At 46.1% G+C, this 20,893-nt stretch overlaps 1 protein-coding gene across 11 annotated transcripts; it reads left to right on the top strand.

Annotated features, from left to right (window-relative positions):
- The first annotated feature begins 694 nt into the window (after nt 1-694).
- GOLPH3L (golgi phosphoprotein 3 like) lies at nt 695-20,675 on the top strand. 11 transcript variants are annotated; one of them, XM_080986066.1, is made up of 6 exons: nt 6,383-7,006; nt 8,458-8,519; nt 9,020-9,218; nt 17,932-18,063; nt 18,180-18,294; nt 19,640-20,675. In XM_080986066.1, the coding sequence occupies exons 3-6, from the start codon at nt 9,036-9,038 to the stop codon at nt 20,065-20,067; spliced, it is 858 nt and encodes a 285-aa protein (XP_080842192.1). In that variant the 5' UTR covers nt 6,383-7,006; nt 8,458-8,519; nt 9,020-9,035; the 3' UTR covers nt 20,068-20,675. The 11 variants fall into 11 exon arrangements, with proteins under 11 accessions (XP_080842184.1, XP_080842186.1, XP_080842189.1 ...); XM_080986058.1 differs by lacking the exons at nt 6,383-7,006; nt 8,458-8,519 and adding an exon at nt 695-1,144; XM_080986060.1 differs by lacking the exons at nt 6,383-7,006; nt 8,458-8,519 and adding an exon at nt 2,289-2,313.
- Nucleotides 20,676-20,893: the final 218 nt, after the last annotated feature.

The following is a 20,893-nucleotide window of genomic DNA, read 5'->3' as shown; positions in this document are numbered from 1 at the left end:
CCCCGCCCTCCCCAGCCAAGGCCGGGCTCAGAGCGGCTTACAAGCAATAATAAAAACAAGATGAATGATTACAACTTAAAAACAAAAATAAAATACAACATTAAAATAATGGAACATTAAAATATTAAAATGTAGCCTCATCGCAGGAGGAGAAGGAAAAGAAAAAAGAGAGGGAGGGAATCAAACTGGCTCCAAGCCAAAGGCCAGGCGGAACAACTCTGTCTTACAGGCCCTATGGAAAGAGATCAGATCCTGCAGGGCCCTGGTCTCATGAGGCAGAGCGTTCCACCAGGTTGGGGCCAGTACTGAAAAGGCCCTGGCTCTGGTTGAAGCTAATCTGACTTCCTTAGGGCCCGGGACCACTAGGGTGTTGCTATTTATGGACCTTGAGGCTCTCCGTGGGGCATACCGGGAGAGGCGGTCCCATACGTGCGAGGGTCCTAGGCCGTGAAGGGCTTTAAAGGTCAAAAGCAGCACCTTAAATCTGACCCTGTACTCCACCGGGAGCCAGTGCAGCTTGAAAAGCACTGGGTGAATATGCTGCCATGGCAGAGACCCCGTAAGGAGTCTCGCCGCGGCATTCTGCACCCGCTGGAGTTTCTGGGTCAGTCTCAAGGGCAGCCCCGCGTAGAACGAATTACAGTAGTCAAGCCTGGAGATGCCCGTCGCATGGCTCACTGTGGCCAGGTTATTGATGATGTCCCTTAAATTTCCCGGGTTTCATGTTCGCCCGGCTCAGGAGGGAAGCAGTGGCTCGGGGTCCTCCGCCGCACGCACAAGCTGCCGCGTCTCCGTCTCTCCCTTTTCCCCCTCGGGCGCGTCGTGAGGAGACGGGTGGGCAGGCAGCCCCTCTCTTGCGAGACTTCCACCATGCTGCCAGGGGAAGCCGGAGGCGGCAGCGGCGGCTGAGGAGGAGGCCTGAGGGAGGAGGAAGACGAGGGGATGGGGAAGGACGCAGAAGGGGGGTGCTTCAGCAGCCGCGCCACCGCCGCAAGCGCCTCATGCTGGGCTCACGAGCGGCGTGGGCGAGAGTCTCCCTCCCTCTCTCTCGGGTGGGGAAGGGCCGGTGGAACTCCTTGCGCCAGGATGATGGCAGCCCCGACGTGCTGCTTAGCATCCCCTCCGACCAGTGCAGCATCTTAATGTAGTGACTTCCCTCTCTGCATCCCTTTCATAACTCTATTTTTATAAATCATTTGTCCATCCATAGTTCAATTTTTTACTACAGTGGTGCCTCGCAAGACGAAATTAATCCGTTCCGCGAGTCTCTTTGTCTAGCGGCTTTTTCGTCTTGCGAAGCAACCCTATTAGCAGCTTAGCGGATTAGCGCTATTAGCGGTTTAGCGGCTATTAAAGGCTTATCGGCTTAGCTGCTAAAAGGCTATTAGCAGCTTAGCGGCTTACAAAAGGGGGGGGAAAGCGGAAAAAAATCTCAAGACTCGCAAGACATTATCGTCTTGCGAAGCAAGCCCATAGGGAAATTCGTCCTGCGAAGCAACTCAAAAACGGAAAACCCTTTCGTCTAGCAGGTTTTCCGTCTTGCGAGGCATTCGTCTTGCGGGGCACCACTGTACAAGTTTTCTGTCAATCCTACCAATGTATGTAACTCTTTACAATAGCTTTTCAGCTAAATTATAAACCTTCCCCATTCTTTATGAAAGAGGTCCTCTTCCTGGTTTCTAATTCTGCCTGGAAGCTTTGCCATCTTGACGTGGTTCATCAGTTTTGTCTGCCCCTCTTCTTTGGTGGGAGTTGTAGACCCTTAGGATCATCTAGTCCAACCCCCTGCAAAACACAGTCAGTCGCAGCCAAAGCAGCCTGGCTCCATCAGTGCCGGATTTCTGTATAAGCTAAGCAAAATCCCTTATTGTGGCTGCTGATCCCTTTTATCGAGGCTGCTGGTCCCTTATTTTCAAATCTGTAAGTTGACAGCTATGCCACACACCATTCCCACACCTCATGCACAAGCTTGCAAGCTTTTCCTCAACCTGAATGGGCACCTGTCCTCTTGATAATGCCCTTCGCTTGCCTGGAAACCCGCCTGCAGAAACTAGCCTCTGGTGCAAAGCTTTCGAAAATTAGCATTCATTACTCTGCCCAGTTTTGCCTCTGGCTCCATCCGCAAACATGTGGCCCCCAGAAGGTTGCTCAGACGAGAATGCGGCCCTCGGGCCCCACTTTCAAACTCTTCTTCCTGTTCATTCTCCCAGTGTTCAACTGCAGTTAATCCTTCCTCTAACTAGCCCATTATATGCCATTTTCTGCAGCAGTGGAAAACGAGATTTAGTCCTCATCTTTGTGACATCCTGTCTGGTAATCTGAAGCATCCTATTGCCAATTTATCCATGGACTCTGCATCTTCTCTGGGATGAATGTTCCTTCAGCCTTTCCTCAGACTCCCTTGTCCCCTCACAGAGCCACCATTTCCAGAGTTCCCTGGGGAGAGGGACTGGTTGTTAAACCACTCTGAAAATTGTAGTTCTGTGAGGGGAATTGGGGTGGGGGTTTCCCTAAGAACTCTCAGCACCCTTAATAAACTACAATTCCCAGGATTATTTGGCTGGTGAAAGCCACGACTTTTATAGATAGTGGCGCCTGCCCTGTGGAACACCCTCCCATCAGATAGCAAAGAAATAAACAACTATCTGACATTTAGAAGACATCTGAAGGCAGCCCTGTTTAGGGAAGTTTTTTATGACTGATGTTTTAATGTATTTTTAATCTTCTGTTGGAAGAGTGGCTGGGGAAACCCAGCCAGATGGGCAGGATATAAAAAATTATTAGTATTATTTAGTATAATAGCGCTTTATATGTACGGCACAGCTGTGGTCAAATTGGAGGGCCAGCGCCATCTTTGTCATTTCCTCAGCGGCCACAAAATTATTATAACTGTTACCCGCCCTTCCCCAGCAAGTCCCAGGGCAGGTTGCAACAATTTAAAATTATGAAATTAAAAACAGTTCAGCCAAATTAAGGTCAGGGGAATAGGGTGGCTCCTGAAAAACATGCGTCTCAAATGTGCCAACGGCCTTGGTAAAGATGGCTTCCAGCAGCGACCAAGAAGACAGTGAAGGAAGGGGTTGTCAATTAAGACCCTGAAAGCCTTTCTTATTTTCCCGCCTTTTAAAAATAAACCTTAGCAGGGATACCGGCCGTTCCCTCTCCTCACAGTGACAGCCCAGGCAGGCTGAAGGAAGGTGGCCAGTTCCCCTCTTTCTCTTTTATCAGGCCATAATGTGGCAAGAAGCCTATTTTGGTTTTAAGCGGTATATAAATTAATAAGCCATAAAACTGTCAAAGCGAAAGGGCTGCGCTGAGGCGCTGGCGTCTGACACACAGAAACAAAATGGAGAAGGGACAATGGCTCCCCGTCTCTTGACCTGAGCAAGCAGCTCCTGAGACTAGGGGCCATTCCTCTCAGGAATAGATTTCTTCTTCTTCTTTTGTAAAGATTATTTTATTTCATTTTATGACGTACATAAATTGGAGAGAATATTTCTAATAACAGATGTAAACCAAAGCAAAACCATAGAACAGGGGTGTAGAAGAATTGCAGTCACGTATGGATTAAGTAACAAAGTCCAGGTCGTGAAAGGAAAGGAAAATACGTAACGGTCTTCGCATAAAGAAAGAAAGAAATATGGTTTTGCACTATTTGGCTGCCAAGTCTAGTTCCAGATTTGCCAGGCTTGTGGGACAATGGTTCTCTTGAAAATGATGGTTCTGCAGTATTAGTGATAAAGGAACATCAAATCGTATAAAAAGTGCCTGGAGGCTCCAGTCCTTGTCAAAATCTCAACCGTTCATGAACCGTTTGAGGAACAAAGCATAAGGCGCGGGTCTCTGGATCATTAGACACCACACAATATCTTATTTATTATATTTATATATTTATAAATATATATTTATATATATTTATATCCTGCCTTTCCTCCAAGGAACTCAAAATGGCAGACATTTTGTCTCTCTCTCCCCTCTTTATCCTCCACAACAACCCTGTCAGCTAGTTATCTTTATGGCCAGGTGGGGATTTGAACGCAGATCTCTCAGGCCCTAGTCAAAAATGAAGGAAGGCTGCCCTGTTAGCATATCAAAAAGCAGTTTCAGAGGGACTGTCATGTCTGCTCCTCCTCAGACATGACAATATAAATCCACAGGCTCTCAGGCCCAGCAGAAGTTCCTGAGGAGAAAAATTCAGCCACATTTCTGTATCCACTTACTGAGTGTTTTCTGTTACGGGTGACCTCAAAGTGACTTACATTTATAACAAACAAGTTCTATACAGTACTGCGTAAAAATAATAAAATGGGATTATTGCCTCTCAAAGAAGCTCATGTCAATATAAACTAAAGAGCCACACCAGAAGGCTTTAAAATTCAAAAGGCTCTAATGGAGGAGAGGGAAAAGGAAGAGCAAATTATGGCCTGTTTGTGTGTGTGTATATATATACATACATATACATATACATACACACACACACACACACACATATATATATATATATATATACACACACACACACACGCACACCATATTTTTCCGTGTATACGATGCTCCCATGTATAAGACGCCCCCTATTTTTGGGGACTCCAAATTAAGAAAACACCCCCTCAGCACTACCCATGTATAAGACGAGCCCCAATTTTAAACCTAATTTTTTGGTTAAAAAAACCCTAGTCTTATACTTAAAAAATACGATATACACACACAAAGAAAAAACAAAGTACAAGGCTCGCTAATTTGTCGTTTTAACTGCCGCTGTTTCATCTATGCCTTGTTAGATGGCTACTGTTTTATGCTTCAACACGTTTTTACACTTTCCGTTCTGAACTACTTTGGGCCTGACAGGCAATATAAAAATACCAAAATCCGTTTAAAAAAGAAAAGGAGACCCGAGTTCAAATCTCCACTCCAGCTAAGAAATCCACTGGTTGAGCTTGACCTCCCATTTTATTACTGCATTGCAGGGGCTGTTATGAGGGGAAAGGGGGATCCCTGAAGCAGCAGAGAGCCAGCGGGTTTTCCAAGAAGGGTGAACGGGCATGAGAATAGCAAACGAGGAGGCAAAAATATCAGGAAATCTTAATTTAACATATAATTGCGTTGTTCTTGTTTGCAGTCTTTTAAAGTGGGCACTGGAGGAGATGCTTTCCTAGGGACACAGCTGTCAGCCCAGAACAAGCATATTATCCTGGGGAAATGTATCCCTGCGGCAGAAAGCGGATCAGGATCCACTGCGAGATCTCATGGCCGCCCGCGGGTCGATCTGCAAGGGTCGCTGGCTGACCCCAAAATGGCTCAACAAAAGCTTTTTTAAAACGGGTGCTTTAAATTGTTCCGCCCCATGCAGAACCCTGAGTGGTGGCGAGAGGCAGGATATAAATTTTATTATCAATAGAATAAATAAGGCAAGAAGGAAGAGACACCCACGCTTGCCCCAATTAGGTGGCTTTAAATAAAGCAGAGAAGCGGTTAAATTGGGATTGCGAGATCCATTCTCCCATTTTGCATCCCAGAAGTCGGAAGGGCACCCCAAGGGTCATCCAGTCCAACCCCCTGCAATGCAGGAATCCTGGCTAAAAGAATCCCTGACAGGTGGCTTTAGCTGCTGGATCTTGAGGTTCAGGTGGAAGCAAAAGGAGATCTGTCGAGTCCGAAAGTCCACCCTCTCCCGCCTTAACGCCTTCAGGGGTTTTATTTTCAAAACTTATGTCTGAATATAAACAGGGAAGGTTTATAAGGGAAGCATAAGCGGTAGCTGATTCGCTGGCATCCCCAGGTGGGCTGGGGATGTCCCCAACTTTGAAACCCCGAAACCAGCCCTTCATCAGAAGTGAAATTTTACTTTATTTTTTAAGGGCCAAAAGTCAGTGGGACACTGGTCCTGGGTCCAATCACTTCTCCGCATAGGGCTAGGAGAAAACAACTTCCTTAAATCCTGGAAATCCGCTGCCAGTCAGTGTAGGCCATATGGAGCTAGACGGGCCAATGGTCTGATACGATACACGGCTTAGGACTTAGAATCAGCTTGATTCCCTCCCCCTCTTTCTTTTTCCTTTCTCCTCCTGTGAAGAGGCTGCCTTCTAATGTTTTAATGTTGTATTTTAATCTTTTTAAATTGTATTTTAATCAACTTGCTTTTATTATTGGTTGTTAGCCGCCCTGAGCCCGGTCTTGGCTGGGGAGGGCGGGGTATAAATAATTTTTATTATTATTATTATAATACAAAAGGAAAACAGGGGTGGGGAGGGTAGAGGAAAAGTGGACACAACATGCACTGGGCGCAGCCTGCAAAACCTTCCATCCCATGCAAACTTGATGAAGAGGGAAAAAGAGGGAAGGAGGGAGAAGCCTTCACTCCTTGCATTCGGGGAGGGGGGATTTACTCCAGAGTAATCTCGCGCAGGACCTAGATGCAACCCCCTCCCCCCCAACACATCTTGCAATCCCTAACCCGGCATGCAAACATCTGCGCAGGCGCCTTAACACCTTTTCTTGGACACACCTCCTTCTTTCCCGTGGTGCACACCAATGTTGTGCATGTGTGTGAAAAAGACCATTGGTTCCTTGGCCTTGGATACCCAGCCGCGCTTTCCCCCTCGCCATTGGTTCTCTCTGCTGTCAATCCCACTAGCTCCTCCCATCCTTTTTTACTTAATTAATCGTGCCCCCCCCCTCTTTTTTTGCAAGTTTGTCTGTTGAAACAAAGAGAGGCGTAAAACCCGCCTTCCCAAGGAGCCTATTGGTGAATTCCTTTGCAGCAGGTCTTTTCATTTGCCCTTTGCATACACACCAGGCTAGGTTTCCCAGGGAAACCAGGAAGCTGATGTGCTGGGGGGTGTATATTTTTCCCCCTCCTTTCCCTTTCTCCTCCTCCCCCTTCCTTTTTGCCGATGAACCAGGAAGTAAAGTTTGCTCAGCTTAGGATTCCCCAGTTTTCCCATTAAGAAGCAAGCGAGCAACTTGAGCAATAGGTGGAGGAGGGGAGAACAGGGCATTATTACAGGTGAGTCTGGGGAAGGACTTTCTAGACGCGATTAAAGCCTTAGCACCCTTGGGTGCATAAAGGAACCCCCCCCCCTTCGTTTTAATGTGTACGTTTTAAGAGGTGGGCGAAGGCAGTGGGCTTCTGCCCCACATCTAGGAATTAAGAGGGGGAACTGTAATCCTGATTGTGGTGGTGCACTTGATAAATCTTGATTATGCTGCTGTGTTTGCTTCGTTGTTTAGGCTACAAGCCGCTTTGAGTTTAATCTTAACACCCTATTTTAAAAGGGGTATAAAATGTAATCTTATAGCTGCGTCTCTTCTTAAAATGACCTGTTTGCAACGTGTTCGAGAGAAAGGTGGCTGCTTACGGTTCCAATCCCTTCCTTGCTTCTTCGGCCCCACGCCTCTGTTCCTTTTAAATTTTTATTTAGTTAAGTGATTGTATTGGTTCTCATAAATGCGTACCGAAATATAACCAGACAGCTAAATATAATCTGTACCTGTTTAGCTGCAGTTTGAAACAGTAGAGGTTTGAGTCCTGGGCTAGGGCCTAGGGGAGGTCCCCAACACACAGCTTTGAAGCTCCCTGGGCAAAGTCACCACCTCTCAGCGTGGCCTACTTCACAGGGTTGTTGTCACAATAATACAAAGAGTGGGGAGAGCTGTGTAGGCCACCTTGAGCATATTGAAGGGAAATGTGATATCTCAATGCAGTAAAACTGAAGAATTTTTTAAGCATTATTATTCCAGCAGGGTTTTTGATTGGATTTTGATTTTGTGATTAAGTGGTATGCAAATTGTTGCAATAAATGACGTGTTAAAAGTGTGAAGTTACACATGCACCACTCAGTTTAATTTGTGGGTCAGGAAAAGCTACATTTCTTTAGAGGCACAGGATATGGTGTTGCCTACCCACCTCTGTCTAGTTTGTGCCAAGCAGAAGCAGTGGTTTTATGGTGAAATGGAAAGAAAAAACAGGCATGTGTGCAACCTTATGCTATCTATGTTTACTTAGCAGGAGACGTCAGTATATACTTCTCCCAGAAAGTTTGCAACACTAACCCAACTTACCTGAGAATAAGCCACCTTCAATTCAGTAGATGTTCTGAATAGACATGGTTCATTTATTTTATTTATTAATTGCGTTTATGTCCCACCTTATTCCTCCAAGGAGCTCAAGGCTCCTCCCCCCGCCCCCATGAATCCCCATAACAACCCTTTGAGGCAGGTTAGGCTGAGAAACAGTACCTGTCCCCCAAGGTCGCACGCAGCTTCATGGCCGAGTGGAGATTTGAACCCTGGTCTCTCCCAGGCCCTAGTCCAAGACTCCAACCACTACACCACATTGGCTCGGTTAGGAGGGCAGCTTCGGCGTTCGTAAAATTGCTGCTTTAGATTATTTTTATTTTATATTGCCTGTCTTGAAAGACTTAATAATTGCATATCCTTATGTTATCTTTGCTGCAGACAGTTAGGAATGCTGAAAAACGAGGGGTTTGCCTGAGGATGTTTTGCAAGACGGTGGTTTAGTATGAACGCTATTCCTGTGTCTGTTATTTGCTTTCAGTAGCTTTTGATATTGAATTTTAAATTTAGCTCATTTTAGAACAGACTGGCCACAACTCTCCAAGGTTTTGGACACTGTCAGCTGTACTTTTCCACTGGTTGAACCTGGGACCTTCTGCACACAAGTCAAATCTTCTGGCTTTGAGCTGCAGCCCTTCCCCTAACCATGCAGTGAGATCCCAGCCCTCCTTGTTCTGAATACCTAAATGCATAGTGAGACAATCAGTCCATCCAGCTCATTATTGTCTACACTGACTGGCAGCATGGGGTTTCAGAGAGAGAGAGAGAGAGTGATTTCCAGCCCTACTGGAGATGTTGGAGACTGAACCTGGGGTTTTCTGTTGGCAGAGCAGTTCCTCTGACCCCGAACTGCAGCCCTTCCCCTAGAAACCAGGAACATCACAAAGAACTATTTGCAAGAGATACATATATATCTCCCCCCCCCATCTCTCTCTGTTCCTAGGCACGACAGAGAGACCATGACAACGTTAATTCACCGGGGGCGGCGCGCAGATGTCGGGCGAAACGTTGACAAGCGGCTGGAGGGTGAGGAGGACTCCATACCAGACAAGAATTTGGGCGAGGAAGACTCCGGAGACTCCAAAGACATCCGCCTCACCCTCATGGAGGAGGTGCTGCTCCTTGGCTTGAAGGATAAAGAGGTACAAAAGCCTTGTTGTTGCATCGATTAACCACCCATCAGCAGCAGCTCCCAAGGAGGGGTACAACAATTTAAAATTCAGAATTAAAAACAGAGCAAATTGCAGTTGCAGGAAAATAATAATAATAATAATAATAATAATAATAATAATAATAATTTATTATTTATACCCCGCCCATCTGGCTGAGTTTCCCCAGCCACTCTGGGCGGCTCCCAATCAAGTATTAAAAACAATACAGCGTTAAATGTTAAAAGCTTCCCTGAACAGGGCTGCCTTCAGATGTCTTTTGAAGATAGGATAGCTACTTATTTCCTTCACATCTGAAGGGAGGGTGTTCCACAGGGTGGGTGCCACTACTGAGAAGGCCCTCTGCCTGGTTCCCTGTAACCTCATTTCTTGCAGTGAGGGAACCGCCAGAAGGCCCTCAGAGCTGGACCTCAGTGTCCGGGCTGAACAATGGGGGTGGAGACGCTTCTTCAGGTATACAGGACCGAGGCCGTTTAGGGCTTTAAAGGTCAGCACCAACACTTGGAATTGTGCTCGGAAACGTCCTGGGAGCCAATGCAGATCTCTCAGGAACAGGGCAGGCACATCTCAGGCATCAAAGGCCAGGGTAAAGAGCTGCATCTTCAGCATTTGTCGAAAGCTGCATCGTGAAGATGCCAGATGCACCCCGTTTTACCCTCGCAAGCACCCTGCAAGGAAGGCTAGGTCGCAAGACTAGGAAGGCTAGGTCGCAGCCCAGGGTTGCCCAGTGAGCCTTCTGGCTGAGTCAGAATTTGAATCCTGATCTCCCAGGTCCTAGTCAAGCACACCTAACTGCTATTGACTGGCAGAAGGTAAGCTCAGTGACTCCTTAACTGCACAGTCAGCTGGGGATCTAGAGGAGAAGAAATCTGAGATTCCCTGGGGAAAACAACCCAGCATGTATGTCCTGAGAAGTTTTTTATTACTATTTATCTTATTTGTGAGATTTCTTACCCACCCATTCACCATAAGGTCCCAGAGTGGTTTACAGCAATATGGTGTGCAGTTATAAAGACAAATAAAACCACACTATTCAAAACAGGACAGAAGAAATTAAGCAAGACAGCTTGCCGGTCAAGGGTCAGGATGGAGAGTTGTGTCTTCAGTATGCACCGCTTTCTCTTCTGCATGAGATTATTTATGGGAGAAGGGTTGTAGTTTAGTGGTACAGCTTCTGCTTGCATGTAGAAGGTCACTGCTTCCATCCCTGGCATCTTCAGGTATCACTGGGAGAGACCTCCTTTCCAAAACCTTGGAGAACTGCTGCCAGTCAGTGTAGGCAGTGCTGAGGTAGGCAAACCAATATCCTGACCCTGGATAAGGCAGCTTCCTTTTTAAAATTAGCCCTTTCTTCAGAACCATGAGGACCAGAACCTTACTGTTCAGGGCAGTGGTAGAGGATCTGCTTTGAAGGCAAAGCATCTGCTTCGCTCACAGAAGGATCCAGGTCCAATCCTGGCTAAACAGACCAGCGGCCTGACTTGGTATAAGGCAGTTTCTTATTTATTACGTTTATATCCGACTTCTCCTTAGGTTAGCTCCCTCCTGTTTTTACCCACACTGCACCCTATGAGGTAGGTTAGGATGAGAGATGCTGATGGGCCCTGTGCTGAGTGTAGTGTTAGAATCTGCATCTTCCCAGTTCTGGTCTGATACTCTTGACCACTACACTGCACTGCCGTAGTGGTTAAGATAAGCCAGAGACATACATGTGGGCAGTTCTTGTATGAAATTTGAGGAGCCAGAGTGAAGACGGTGGAGATGTGTGGCAAGAGCCAGATTGCCAGCATTTACCAGTGGTGGGATTCAGTTTATTTGAGCCTGTTTCTTATTGTGAACTGAAAAGGCTGGGCATAATAAGTGTCTGTATCCACGTTGGCAAACATTTTGCCAGATTCTCTCCCCTTGTTCTGGCCCAGAATGTTGGATATCCTTATATCCCCTGCTCCATTATATCCCACCAGAAAAAGAGAGTTTCTTGATAGTCTTTAATGGCTCCCCATTTATTATGGCATAAGATTTTGTGAGGTGCATGAAGTTAGCAAAATATATGTGCAGTGTGTGTGAAAAGGCCATAAAATGTGATCCGTTCAATCTGAAAAGTTTACATATCTACAGGGTAAGCATAGTGGCCATCGATTCCAGTAGTTATTGGTGATAGAAGAGAATCTCTTCATATTTATGTATTTGTGGTTGTTGATTTTAAAATAAATATCCTGTGTTATCTTGCCAAAATGACAACCCTGGGCAGCTGTCAAAATACAAATGAAATAAATAACATTGTAAAGCAGAAATTCAAAACAGTAACTAATAAAACTCCAGAAGGTTGCCAAACAGCACCAAGGAGACAACCAGCTACGCTCAATTAATACCCGTTGCAAGTCAGAGAAGCTTGGTTTTGACAGTGTCTGTAAACGGATAGAATCAAGCTTGTTGGACAGATTCTAGTTCTGACAACATAGCTGTGATTCGTGCATTACAAGGGATTGGAATAGATGACCTTTGGGATCCCTTCCATTCTGTGATTTTCTGCAAAGGTTCTAAGTGACTTTGCCAGGACTCTTTTCTGTCTTTCTTTTAGCAGAAATTTATTAGAGGGCAGTGTCCATGATGGAGTAGGAGGAGTGCATTTTAAAACCAGTTCCGGACTGATCCAACTGGTATATTTACCATTTATACATTGCTTTCAGTGCTCTTCCTTTTTTGCAGAAAGTCCTCTGTCCAAAGGTGTGTCAGACCTGCACCTGGGCAGTCCTTGGTTAGTAATTACTGAGGTAAACCGGTTCGGAATTGCTCATTTGCACAGCTTTTCTATAGACACATGTCAAAGCTTTTGCCACTGATCAGGTCTAGTGACATACACCTCCCACCTCAAAAGAGGGTGGAAGTTGGGAGTCATATCACAGGATCACTGCTGCCCAGGACTACTCTTCAGAACTGCTAGACCATTGGAGCTCTTGCCATGCAGTTTCCAACCTTCTGTTATATTGTACTGAAACATTTGTAGTGAGTGAGAGAGAACCTTTGTCTTGACTGAGTCCACAATAAATAGAAGCCGGTTTGGCGAGAAACCAGTAAATGTTAGGTTTTTAGAGCCTGCCAGAAACTAAGAAGAGCCCTGCAGCTGGATGAGGCCAGAGGGGGCCCATCTAGTCCAGCATCCTGATATCACAGCGGCCAGTACCACAAGGAACCTAGGAATCTAGATAGACTGCCCTTGGACCTGGAGGTTCCATAAGCACACTGAAAGAGACCTGCTGGTTCTGGTCAATGCCCCATCTAGTCCAGCATCCTGTTCTACAGAGAAGCCAGCAAGCAGGACCTGAGTGCAACAGCAACTCTCTCCATGTGTGTTTCCCTGTGGAACACCCTCCCATCAGATGTCAAAAAAATGAACAACTATATGACATTCAGAAGACATCTGCAGGCAGCCCTGTTTAGGGAAGTTTTTAATGACTGATGTTTTAATGTATTTTTAATCTTTTGTTGGAAGCCGCCCAGAGTGGCTGGGGAAACCCAGCCAGATGGGCGGGATAGAAATAATAAATTATTATTATTTCCCAGCAACTGGTATTCAGAAGCCTGCTGCCTCCAACCCTGGCTCAGATCAAAGCCATTGTGGCCAGTAGCCTGCTGATAGCCTTCTCCTCCAGGAATCTCTTTAACCCTCTTTTAAAGCCATCCAAGTTGGTGGCTGTCACTGCTGCAAGTGACACCATGTAGACCTTGCCGGTTCGTGCCTTGGCTGCACACGATTTGACTTCCCCTCCCTTGTCCTGCTTAGAAGGATGGTCACATTGTTCTGATTTTTTTTAAAGATGCATCCCTGTCTTTGGAGTCCCTGTCTTGGCGTGCAGACATAGGGTACAATATAAGCACTGCAAGGTGAAGGGGGAGGGAATAAGCTCTGTCAGAGAGATCTGCATTTGCTTTCTAGTCCATCCAGACATCACTAGTCTAGATTACAATAGTATCCTGATGCTTACTGTAAGTGACTCCTTGTCCTTTAGGGAACCCTTTTAAATGAAGTTGTGGTGTCAAGACTCCAGCTGCACCTGTCTTGTGACTCTTTCCCCCCAGGGCATGAATTGTAGGAACTGATTTGCATGCTCATGCTGGATTTATATCGTAGGTGGTTGACTTCTGCTGTGGGGAAGGGCCATAGTTTAGTGGTAGAGGATCTGCCTTCAAGCAGAAGGTCCCAGGCGGCATTTCCAGGTAGGGCTGGGAAGGACTCCTGCCAGAAATCCTGGAGGGCTGTTTGCGTAGAAATATTTAGCTGGATGGACCAACAGTCTGACTCAGAATATGGCAGCTTCCTCTGTTCCAAGAGCTGGCCCAGGTTGTCTTACAACAGCATATTTAACAGCATCAAACCCCCACTTTTTTTTTTTTGCAATGGTGCAGGGACAGTAGCCCAGGGCACCCATCACACTTAAGCATAGTTAGCATTAGCCACAGTTGGATGTCTTTTAATCTTGGTTAATCCAGACATGGAGCCAGGGGAGCTGACACAACCGTGGCTTGTTTAGTACAAATTAATTCCTAACCTGGTTTGCAAGTTTGCTCCAGGCCCATTTCACCAGCTGGTTTGTGGCCAGTCCTTAATTCTCAGTGTAGGTATATTGACACAACATTTCACCATGGTTAGTGAAACAAACCATGGGCAACATTTCACCGTGGTTAGTAAAACAAACCATGGTTTTAAGTGTTAATGGTCTGATTTCTCACAAAGCACTGAGCCTAAACTGTGGCTTAGCAAGGGTGCATAGGGAGAAATTTGTGGCAGATAGGCTTCCTACCCACCCCTGTTAGTGCCACGCCACCAGGAAGCAAAGCAGCTGAAATCATGTTCCTGGATAAATCCCAAATGCTTGAGGGAGTGCAAGTGTCTTTATTGTCCTCTCAAACAGGTTCAAAGAGGAACACAGATAGTTTTGTGGCTGCAGTCAAAAGGGCTTTGGGTGATCTCCAAAGCTGCCTCCTTAGATTTGACAGGCACCCTCCTTGCTGAACTTCAGGCACGAACAAAAGCTTCCTTATTTCAGCAGGCATCTTGAAGTTTTGTAGCGTTTAGGATGAATTTTAATTGTTCTTATTCTATTTTTTATTATCTACACTGCTTAGAGATTCTTAATGTTAAGTTGTATATAAATATCTGAAATACCTTGGGTTACATATGCTTCAGGTTACAGATTCCGCTAACCCAGAAATAGTGCTTCAGGTTAAGAACTTTGCTTCAGGATGAGAACAGAAATCGTGCTCTGGCTGCGCGGCGGCAGCAGGAGGCCCCATTAGCTAAAGTGGTGCTTCAGGTTAAGAACAGTTTCAGGTTAAGAACGGACCTCCAGAACCAATTAAGTACTTAACCCGAGGTACCACTGTAAATACATAAACTAAGTTGTACGCAAGGTGGACCCTGAGTGTGGCTGACATCATAGTAGAAGTTTTATCTTGCTTCTAGGGTCACAGAGCAGTGTTTACCCCCTTTCCTATACTTTCAGCAACCCTTTGAGGTAGACTGGGCACCAAGATAGAGGATTAAGGCAAGATGTGCTTATTCACTGCACCTGCACGAGCTGTGGGACAACTGAAATGTGTTGTGCCAGGGTCCGCCAATGCTGTTGCTGAGCCACATCCCCCTTCGGCTGCATCAGCCAGGGATGATGGGAGTTGTAGTCCAGCATCACCTAGAGGGCCCCTTGTTGGCCACCCCCATGTTAAGCAATCACTGTTCCATTTTGACTGGGCTGCAGACACGCATTCATTTAAAGTGCATGACTTCCCCCAAAGAAACCTGGAAACTGTGGTTTGTTAATGATGATGGGAATTGTAGCTCAGTCAGGGGTAAACTACCGTACCCCCAATTCTTTTGGGGGGGCAGAGCCATATGGGGGCTACACAGCCTAAATGTGATTTGGAGCTGCAGCTGGAGAGAGAAGTGGAGCTCAGGCACTCCCAGAAGAGCTGGAGTGATTTGGAAGTCGCACTTCTGCATTTGATTTAAAGCCCTGGTCTGGCCGGAACTCTTGATCCGTGTTTGTTTTTCCCGTCCAGTGGTTTGACTCAGACTGGTTCTTCAACTTCATTTCCTTTGCTGGGGCGAGGCATCATTCCGGGAGTTTAACTTACTGACTTTACATCTAAGAGTTGAAGCCCCAGTACCGGTGTGGCTGGGGGCCTTTAAAAAAAAAAAAAAAAAAAGACTTTGGAATTATCCTTGGTCCACTCTGTTTGCTGTCAGAGTCTGTGGTCCTTAGCATGCATACTTTTAGGTTCACTCCAATAATATTAACAGGTTTTATGGCTGAAGTAAAATAGATTTGGGTAGAGTGCAATTTCATTTCTGTGCTTTTCAGGCCTATTCTGAACCGGTCTGGTGCAAGAATGCAGGTTGTAAAGTTGTAATTTGAACTATCATTCTTGAAATTTAGAATGCCAGTGTCAGAATTAATATCTCAAATTCCAAAGCCTTTTTTTTTTAGGTTTTTGATTTCCACAATAAATCTTTAATTGAGGCATACCTTTCAGGTCTTTAGTAACATGATATTGAGTTTTTTGTGGTGTTGCACAACCACAGAGTAGAACCGTTGAAATTAATGGACATGACTAGCTTGCTTCATTGATTTCACTGGGGTTTTTCTGAATAGTTGGAGGCAGCCCATCATTATTCCTTATAGCCCACCCTTATAAAGAGTCCAGGACAGCCAGCAGCATCTAAAAATGCAAAAAAATTTGAAAAGTAAAGTCATAATCTAAAATACATTGGTGAGACAATTATATCCATAATGCCACTTTTACTATGACCCCCAACAGCTGCAAAAATAAATAGGTCTTGAGGGGACAGCTGAATTTGTACAGAGACATGTATGGGTGGCATTTGCCTAGTTTTGTTACTAGAAATCTGAATTTTAGCTTTACAATTGAGGCACCAAGTTCCATTAAAAAAACCCACAACCAGCGTGACTCCTTGGCAATGAGGACTAGAAACTTGCACGGACCCCAGAATGGAAGCTGAGCCTGTCACGGTCAAAAATTCTGCAATGACATTGAACATACACAGCCTCCCTCTTTGAGAAGACACTCCAAGAGGTTTCTTTGTGATACCTTGCACTGTTGAAATCCAGCCGAACCCGCAGCCACTGATGTCACATAATTTGTTTGCATAAGAAATAAAACTCCTGAACTTCAGGCTGCTGTCTGTATCCTTGTGAAACGTCAAGAAAGGTCATGGGTGGAAAGGAGACTTTCTTTGGTCTTTGCAATTACACTCTTATCCAGCATGTTCTGCTATGAGGAAGTGGAGGGTTGTTTTTTTAAAGGTAAATAAAGGCCTGATTCTAGCTGTTAAATGGTTGTGAAGGCAGGGTGTCTTGCGTAAGCTTAACCATATTGGAGTGAATAGGCTTTTAAAATGCCACACTTTTTTTTTGCTTTTTGCCTAGGCTGAAACAAGCGGTGTAGCTGTTGAAATAATGGGCTGGCTGTTTGCGCAGGAAGCGCTGCTTTCCATCTGGCAGGCTGCAGCTCCTTTTGGCTCAGCACTTCCTCTCCTTTTTCTATAAAGGAAGACTTGAGTTGTTCTTCAACTTGGAACAGCTTCATCAAAAGTTAATCCCTAACTGGTAGAAGTTTGGATTGGAGCTGTGTGTGTGTGTGTGTGTGTGTGTGTGTGTGTGTGGAAGTCCTCCCTTCCCCCAGCCCACACCTGGATGATCAAAAGACTTTTTAGCTTAGAAAGAGGTGGCGTGATGGAAGTGTATAAAATTATACATGGAATTTCCCCCCCTCCCTCTCTTGTAACACTAAGAAGTCAAGGACATCCAATGAAGCTGTATGTTGGAGGATTCAGGGCAGATTAACGGAGGGACTTCTTCACACAGTGCATAGTTAAACCATGGAACTCACTTATACAGGAAGCTGTGACAACCACCAACTTAGATGGCTTTAAAAAAGGATTCGAATTCAGCGTTTCTCAACCTGTGGGTCCCCAGATGTTGTTGAGCTACAACTCCCATCACCCCTAGCTAGCAAGGCCAGAGCTCAGGGATGATGGGAGTTGTAGTTCAACAACATCTGGGAACCCACAGGTTGAGAACCGCTGGATTAGATAGATTCCTGGAGGAGAACAAGGCTATCAGTGGCTTCACAAGGCTCCACAGTGACTGTACTCTCCCTCCAGTGCTGGAGGCAGTGATGCTTCCTGAAAACCAGTCGCTGGAAGCCGTAGGAGGGGAGACAGTGCTCTTGCGCTCGGGTCCTGCTTGCTGGTTTCCCTTTGGGACATCTGGTTGGCCACTGTGAGAACAGGAGGCTGGACTAGATGGGCCCTTGGCCAGATCAAGCGCACTCTTCTTATACTCTTGGAATACTCTTTGAAATAGACCTAAGTTAGCTATATCTGATGCTTTTTGGTGGGTCTGCTCTGTTTAACTTTGGATACAGCCCAAAACTTTTATCCCATCTCTTTCGTGAAAGAGACAAAACAGCAGCATAAAACAAGCATCACCAGCGCCACCCTTCCAAAAAAAACTCCACTCAAATTACTTAATGACAGCCTTGACTAATAATCCTGTCTTTGGTCACCTCTAAAGTCTGTGACTTGCACCAAACCACAAGCTCTTTATGGCCCGACATTGCAGTTTCTTCCTGGGTCTTTGCTGATGTCCATTCCTGATCTCCTCAGGGCTACACGTCCTTCTGGAACGACTGCATATCCTCCGGCCTCCGGGGCGGCATCCTCATTGAGCTGGCAATGAGGGGAAGGATACAGCTGGAGCCACAGACTATGAGGAAAAAACGACTGCTGGACCGGAAGGTGAGAGGGTTTTTCTGTTCCCTGGCCTCCCTAAGGCTGTTTGTTAGGGCCTGTTTCAATGCGCCTTTGGGAGCCTGGCAGAAGTCTTTGTCTCTCGCTTTCTTTCTGCCTTCTAGGTCCTCCTAAAGTCAGATGCCCCGACGGGAGATGTCCTCCTAGATGAGACACTGCGGCACCTCAAAGCCACCGAACCTGCCGAGACAGTGCAGACGTGGATTGAGTTGCTGACAGGTGAGGGCGGAAGTGTTTCTGAGCACTGCAGGGCTGCTAAGCCTTTGGGGCGTCTACAGATTCCTTCTCATTTTAAGAACTTACATGCCTCTTATAACAGAATCTCTAAGCGGTTGACATTGTATATATCAGTAAAATCACAAACAAAAAAGTCAGTACATGATACCCGGGTAAATAGGAATCCAGTAAAACATTAAGCAAAATATTAGGAACACTGAAATTATGCCTGTGGGCTGCTACAGTGCTCCGAAGAAAAAAGCATAGTGACCTGTGTTCAAATCCTAAACTGTGGTTAATCCCCTAAGTATTACCTTTTGAAACAAGCCAGCTTCACAACCCATCACGTTCTTCCCCCTCCCTCCAATAACGTGGAGGCAGGGAACCTTTCTTTGCAGGATGAGAGCCACCTTCCCTGTAGGCTGCCTTCCAGGGTCCAGGTGCAAATAGTGAAATGCGAAAGTGGGTGGTACTGTAGGCTACATTCCAGTCTCTTCCTCCAGGTGAGCAAGAGACCCTGTCACAGTTCAAGGACACATCCCAAGCAAAAGCACTCGAGGAGGATGTGAAGCAAGTGACGGGTTTGGTCTGGGGATAGTCCCAAGGGCTGGAATACAGAAGCCTCAGGTGCCACAGTCGGCCCCCAGACAAGTTGCACCACCACCACCCCTGCTGCCAAAATTGGATGGGCATAAGGGTTCTGTAGCTCAAGTACAACCACCTCTCAACCAAGTTTGTATTATAGGTCATCTTTTGTAGATTATTGTAATAAGAACCTGAGCAAATCATAGGTTGAAAGACATTCCCATACCTATAATAATAATAATAAAAATTTATACCCCACCCTCCCCGGCCAGAGCCGGGCTCAGGGTGGCTAACACCAATAAAATCACAGTAAAAACATAATGGGGGGGGGGCACAAAAACAAAACAATTTAAAATACAGGTTAAAATGCAGCCTCATTTTAAAAGTAGCCGATAGATCAAGACCATAAGGGGAGGGAAACATAAGAGTCAGATTGAATCCAAACCAAAGGCCATGAAAATCTCTAAAATTAAATAAATGAATTTGTTTGTTTTAAAAAACAACAATCTGTAGCTAGAGTGAGCTAAAACAGTGAGGACTAGAATCTTTGTTTATTTTTAAGGTAACATACGTAGCACAGTAACTGAGCATCTGCTTTGCACACAGAAGGGCCCAGCTCAACCTCTGGCTTCTCTTGGTGCAGCTGGGAGACACTTCCTCTCGAAACCTAGCAGGCCACTGCCAGCCAGAGTAGACCGCACCGAGCTAGATGGGCCCTCAAGATCCTGACCTTGTTGCTGACCCTCTTCCTCGCCTCCCGCAGGTGAGACCTGGAACCCCTTCAAGCTGCAGTACCAGCTCCGCAACGTCCGGGAGCGCATCGCCAAGAACCTAGTGGAGAAGGGGATCCTGACGACCGAGAAGCAGAACTTCCTCCTCTTCGACATGACCACCCACCCGGTCACCAACACCACGGAGAAGCAGCGCTTGGTGAAGAAGCTGCAAGAGAGCGTCCTGGACCGGTGGGTCAATGACCCCCACCGCATGGACAGGCGGACCTTAGCCCTGCTGGTCCTGGCCCACGCCTCTGACGTGCTGGAGAACGTCTTCACCAGCCTGGTCGACGAGAAATACGACGTGGCCATGAACCGGTCCAAGGACCTCATGGACAGAGACCCTGAGGCGGAAGCGGCCAAGGCAGGGGGCTCAGAGATGATCTGGGCTGTGTTGGCAGCCTTCAACAAGTCCTAAAAGCTTCCCGAGTCGGGCGAGGCTGTTCTGAGTGGGTTTGGCCCTCGTTTCGTCTTTAGGACTGAACCTTTTCCATTCTGTGGAATCTTCCCATGCTCCTTAGCGGTGGGCATTGGTGACTTGCCGCGCCCGTATCCGCCACCACAGATGTTGGGCATGGCAGGCGACATTCTGTTACAGGAACGCCTATATCTTCACCACCATCTCCTCTTCCTCGGATTCGGGGACTTGTTAGGTTGCAAGAACGAGCAAAGAAGTTTGTGCGCCGTTTTCTCCTCCCCCCTGGGAACACCCCTCCGTTCCGTTGTCCCCCCCAGTTTAAAATGAAGGTCTGTGTCTGCTAGAAGTGGAGTGAGCCGCCTCTCTCATTTATTTCAAACTCTTTTCTCCCTCCCCCCCCCCCCCACTGTTTTAGGGAGGAACAAATTACAATGTGCATTTGGGATTTTTGTTTTGTTTTGTTCCGTTTTTTTTCTCTGTGTGTTAAATCTTACAAACCCAACCTCTGTTTTGCCCTGTCTCGTTTTTTCGACCCAGTTTTCCCCTTGTGCTGTTTATTCCTTGTGTTCTGCTGAAAAAAAACCATTACAGCACAAATCTCTATGCAATCTCTTGTGTGTTATTTTTTCCCCACGCTTTTGATTCTTAGGGTTCCACTTCCTTCCCAGTGGCAATTTGTTTATAAAGTAGGCAAAGAGTGCCCATAAACTGGTGATGTTCTGTGTGTTCTGGGCTAATGAAAAGCCAAGTGTTGGATCAAGACTTAGTTGCATTAATTGAAATCAATGAAATTTTAATTTAAAGTCATAAAAACATCAGAAGAGCT

This window comes from Podarcis pityusensis (genome assembly GCF_964106645.2).
Source record: "Podarcis pityusensis genome assembly, chromosome: 16".
NCBI classification, from domain to species: Eukaryota; Metazoa; Chordata; class Lepidosauria; order Squamata; family Lacertidae; genus Podarcis; species Podarcis pityusensis.
Note: the sequence above shows the minus strand (reverse complement) of the source record. Positions and strands in the feature narration are given on the sequence as shown.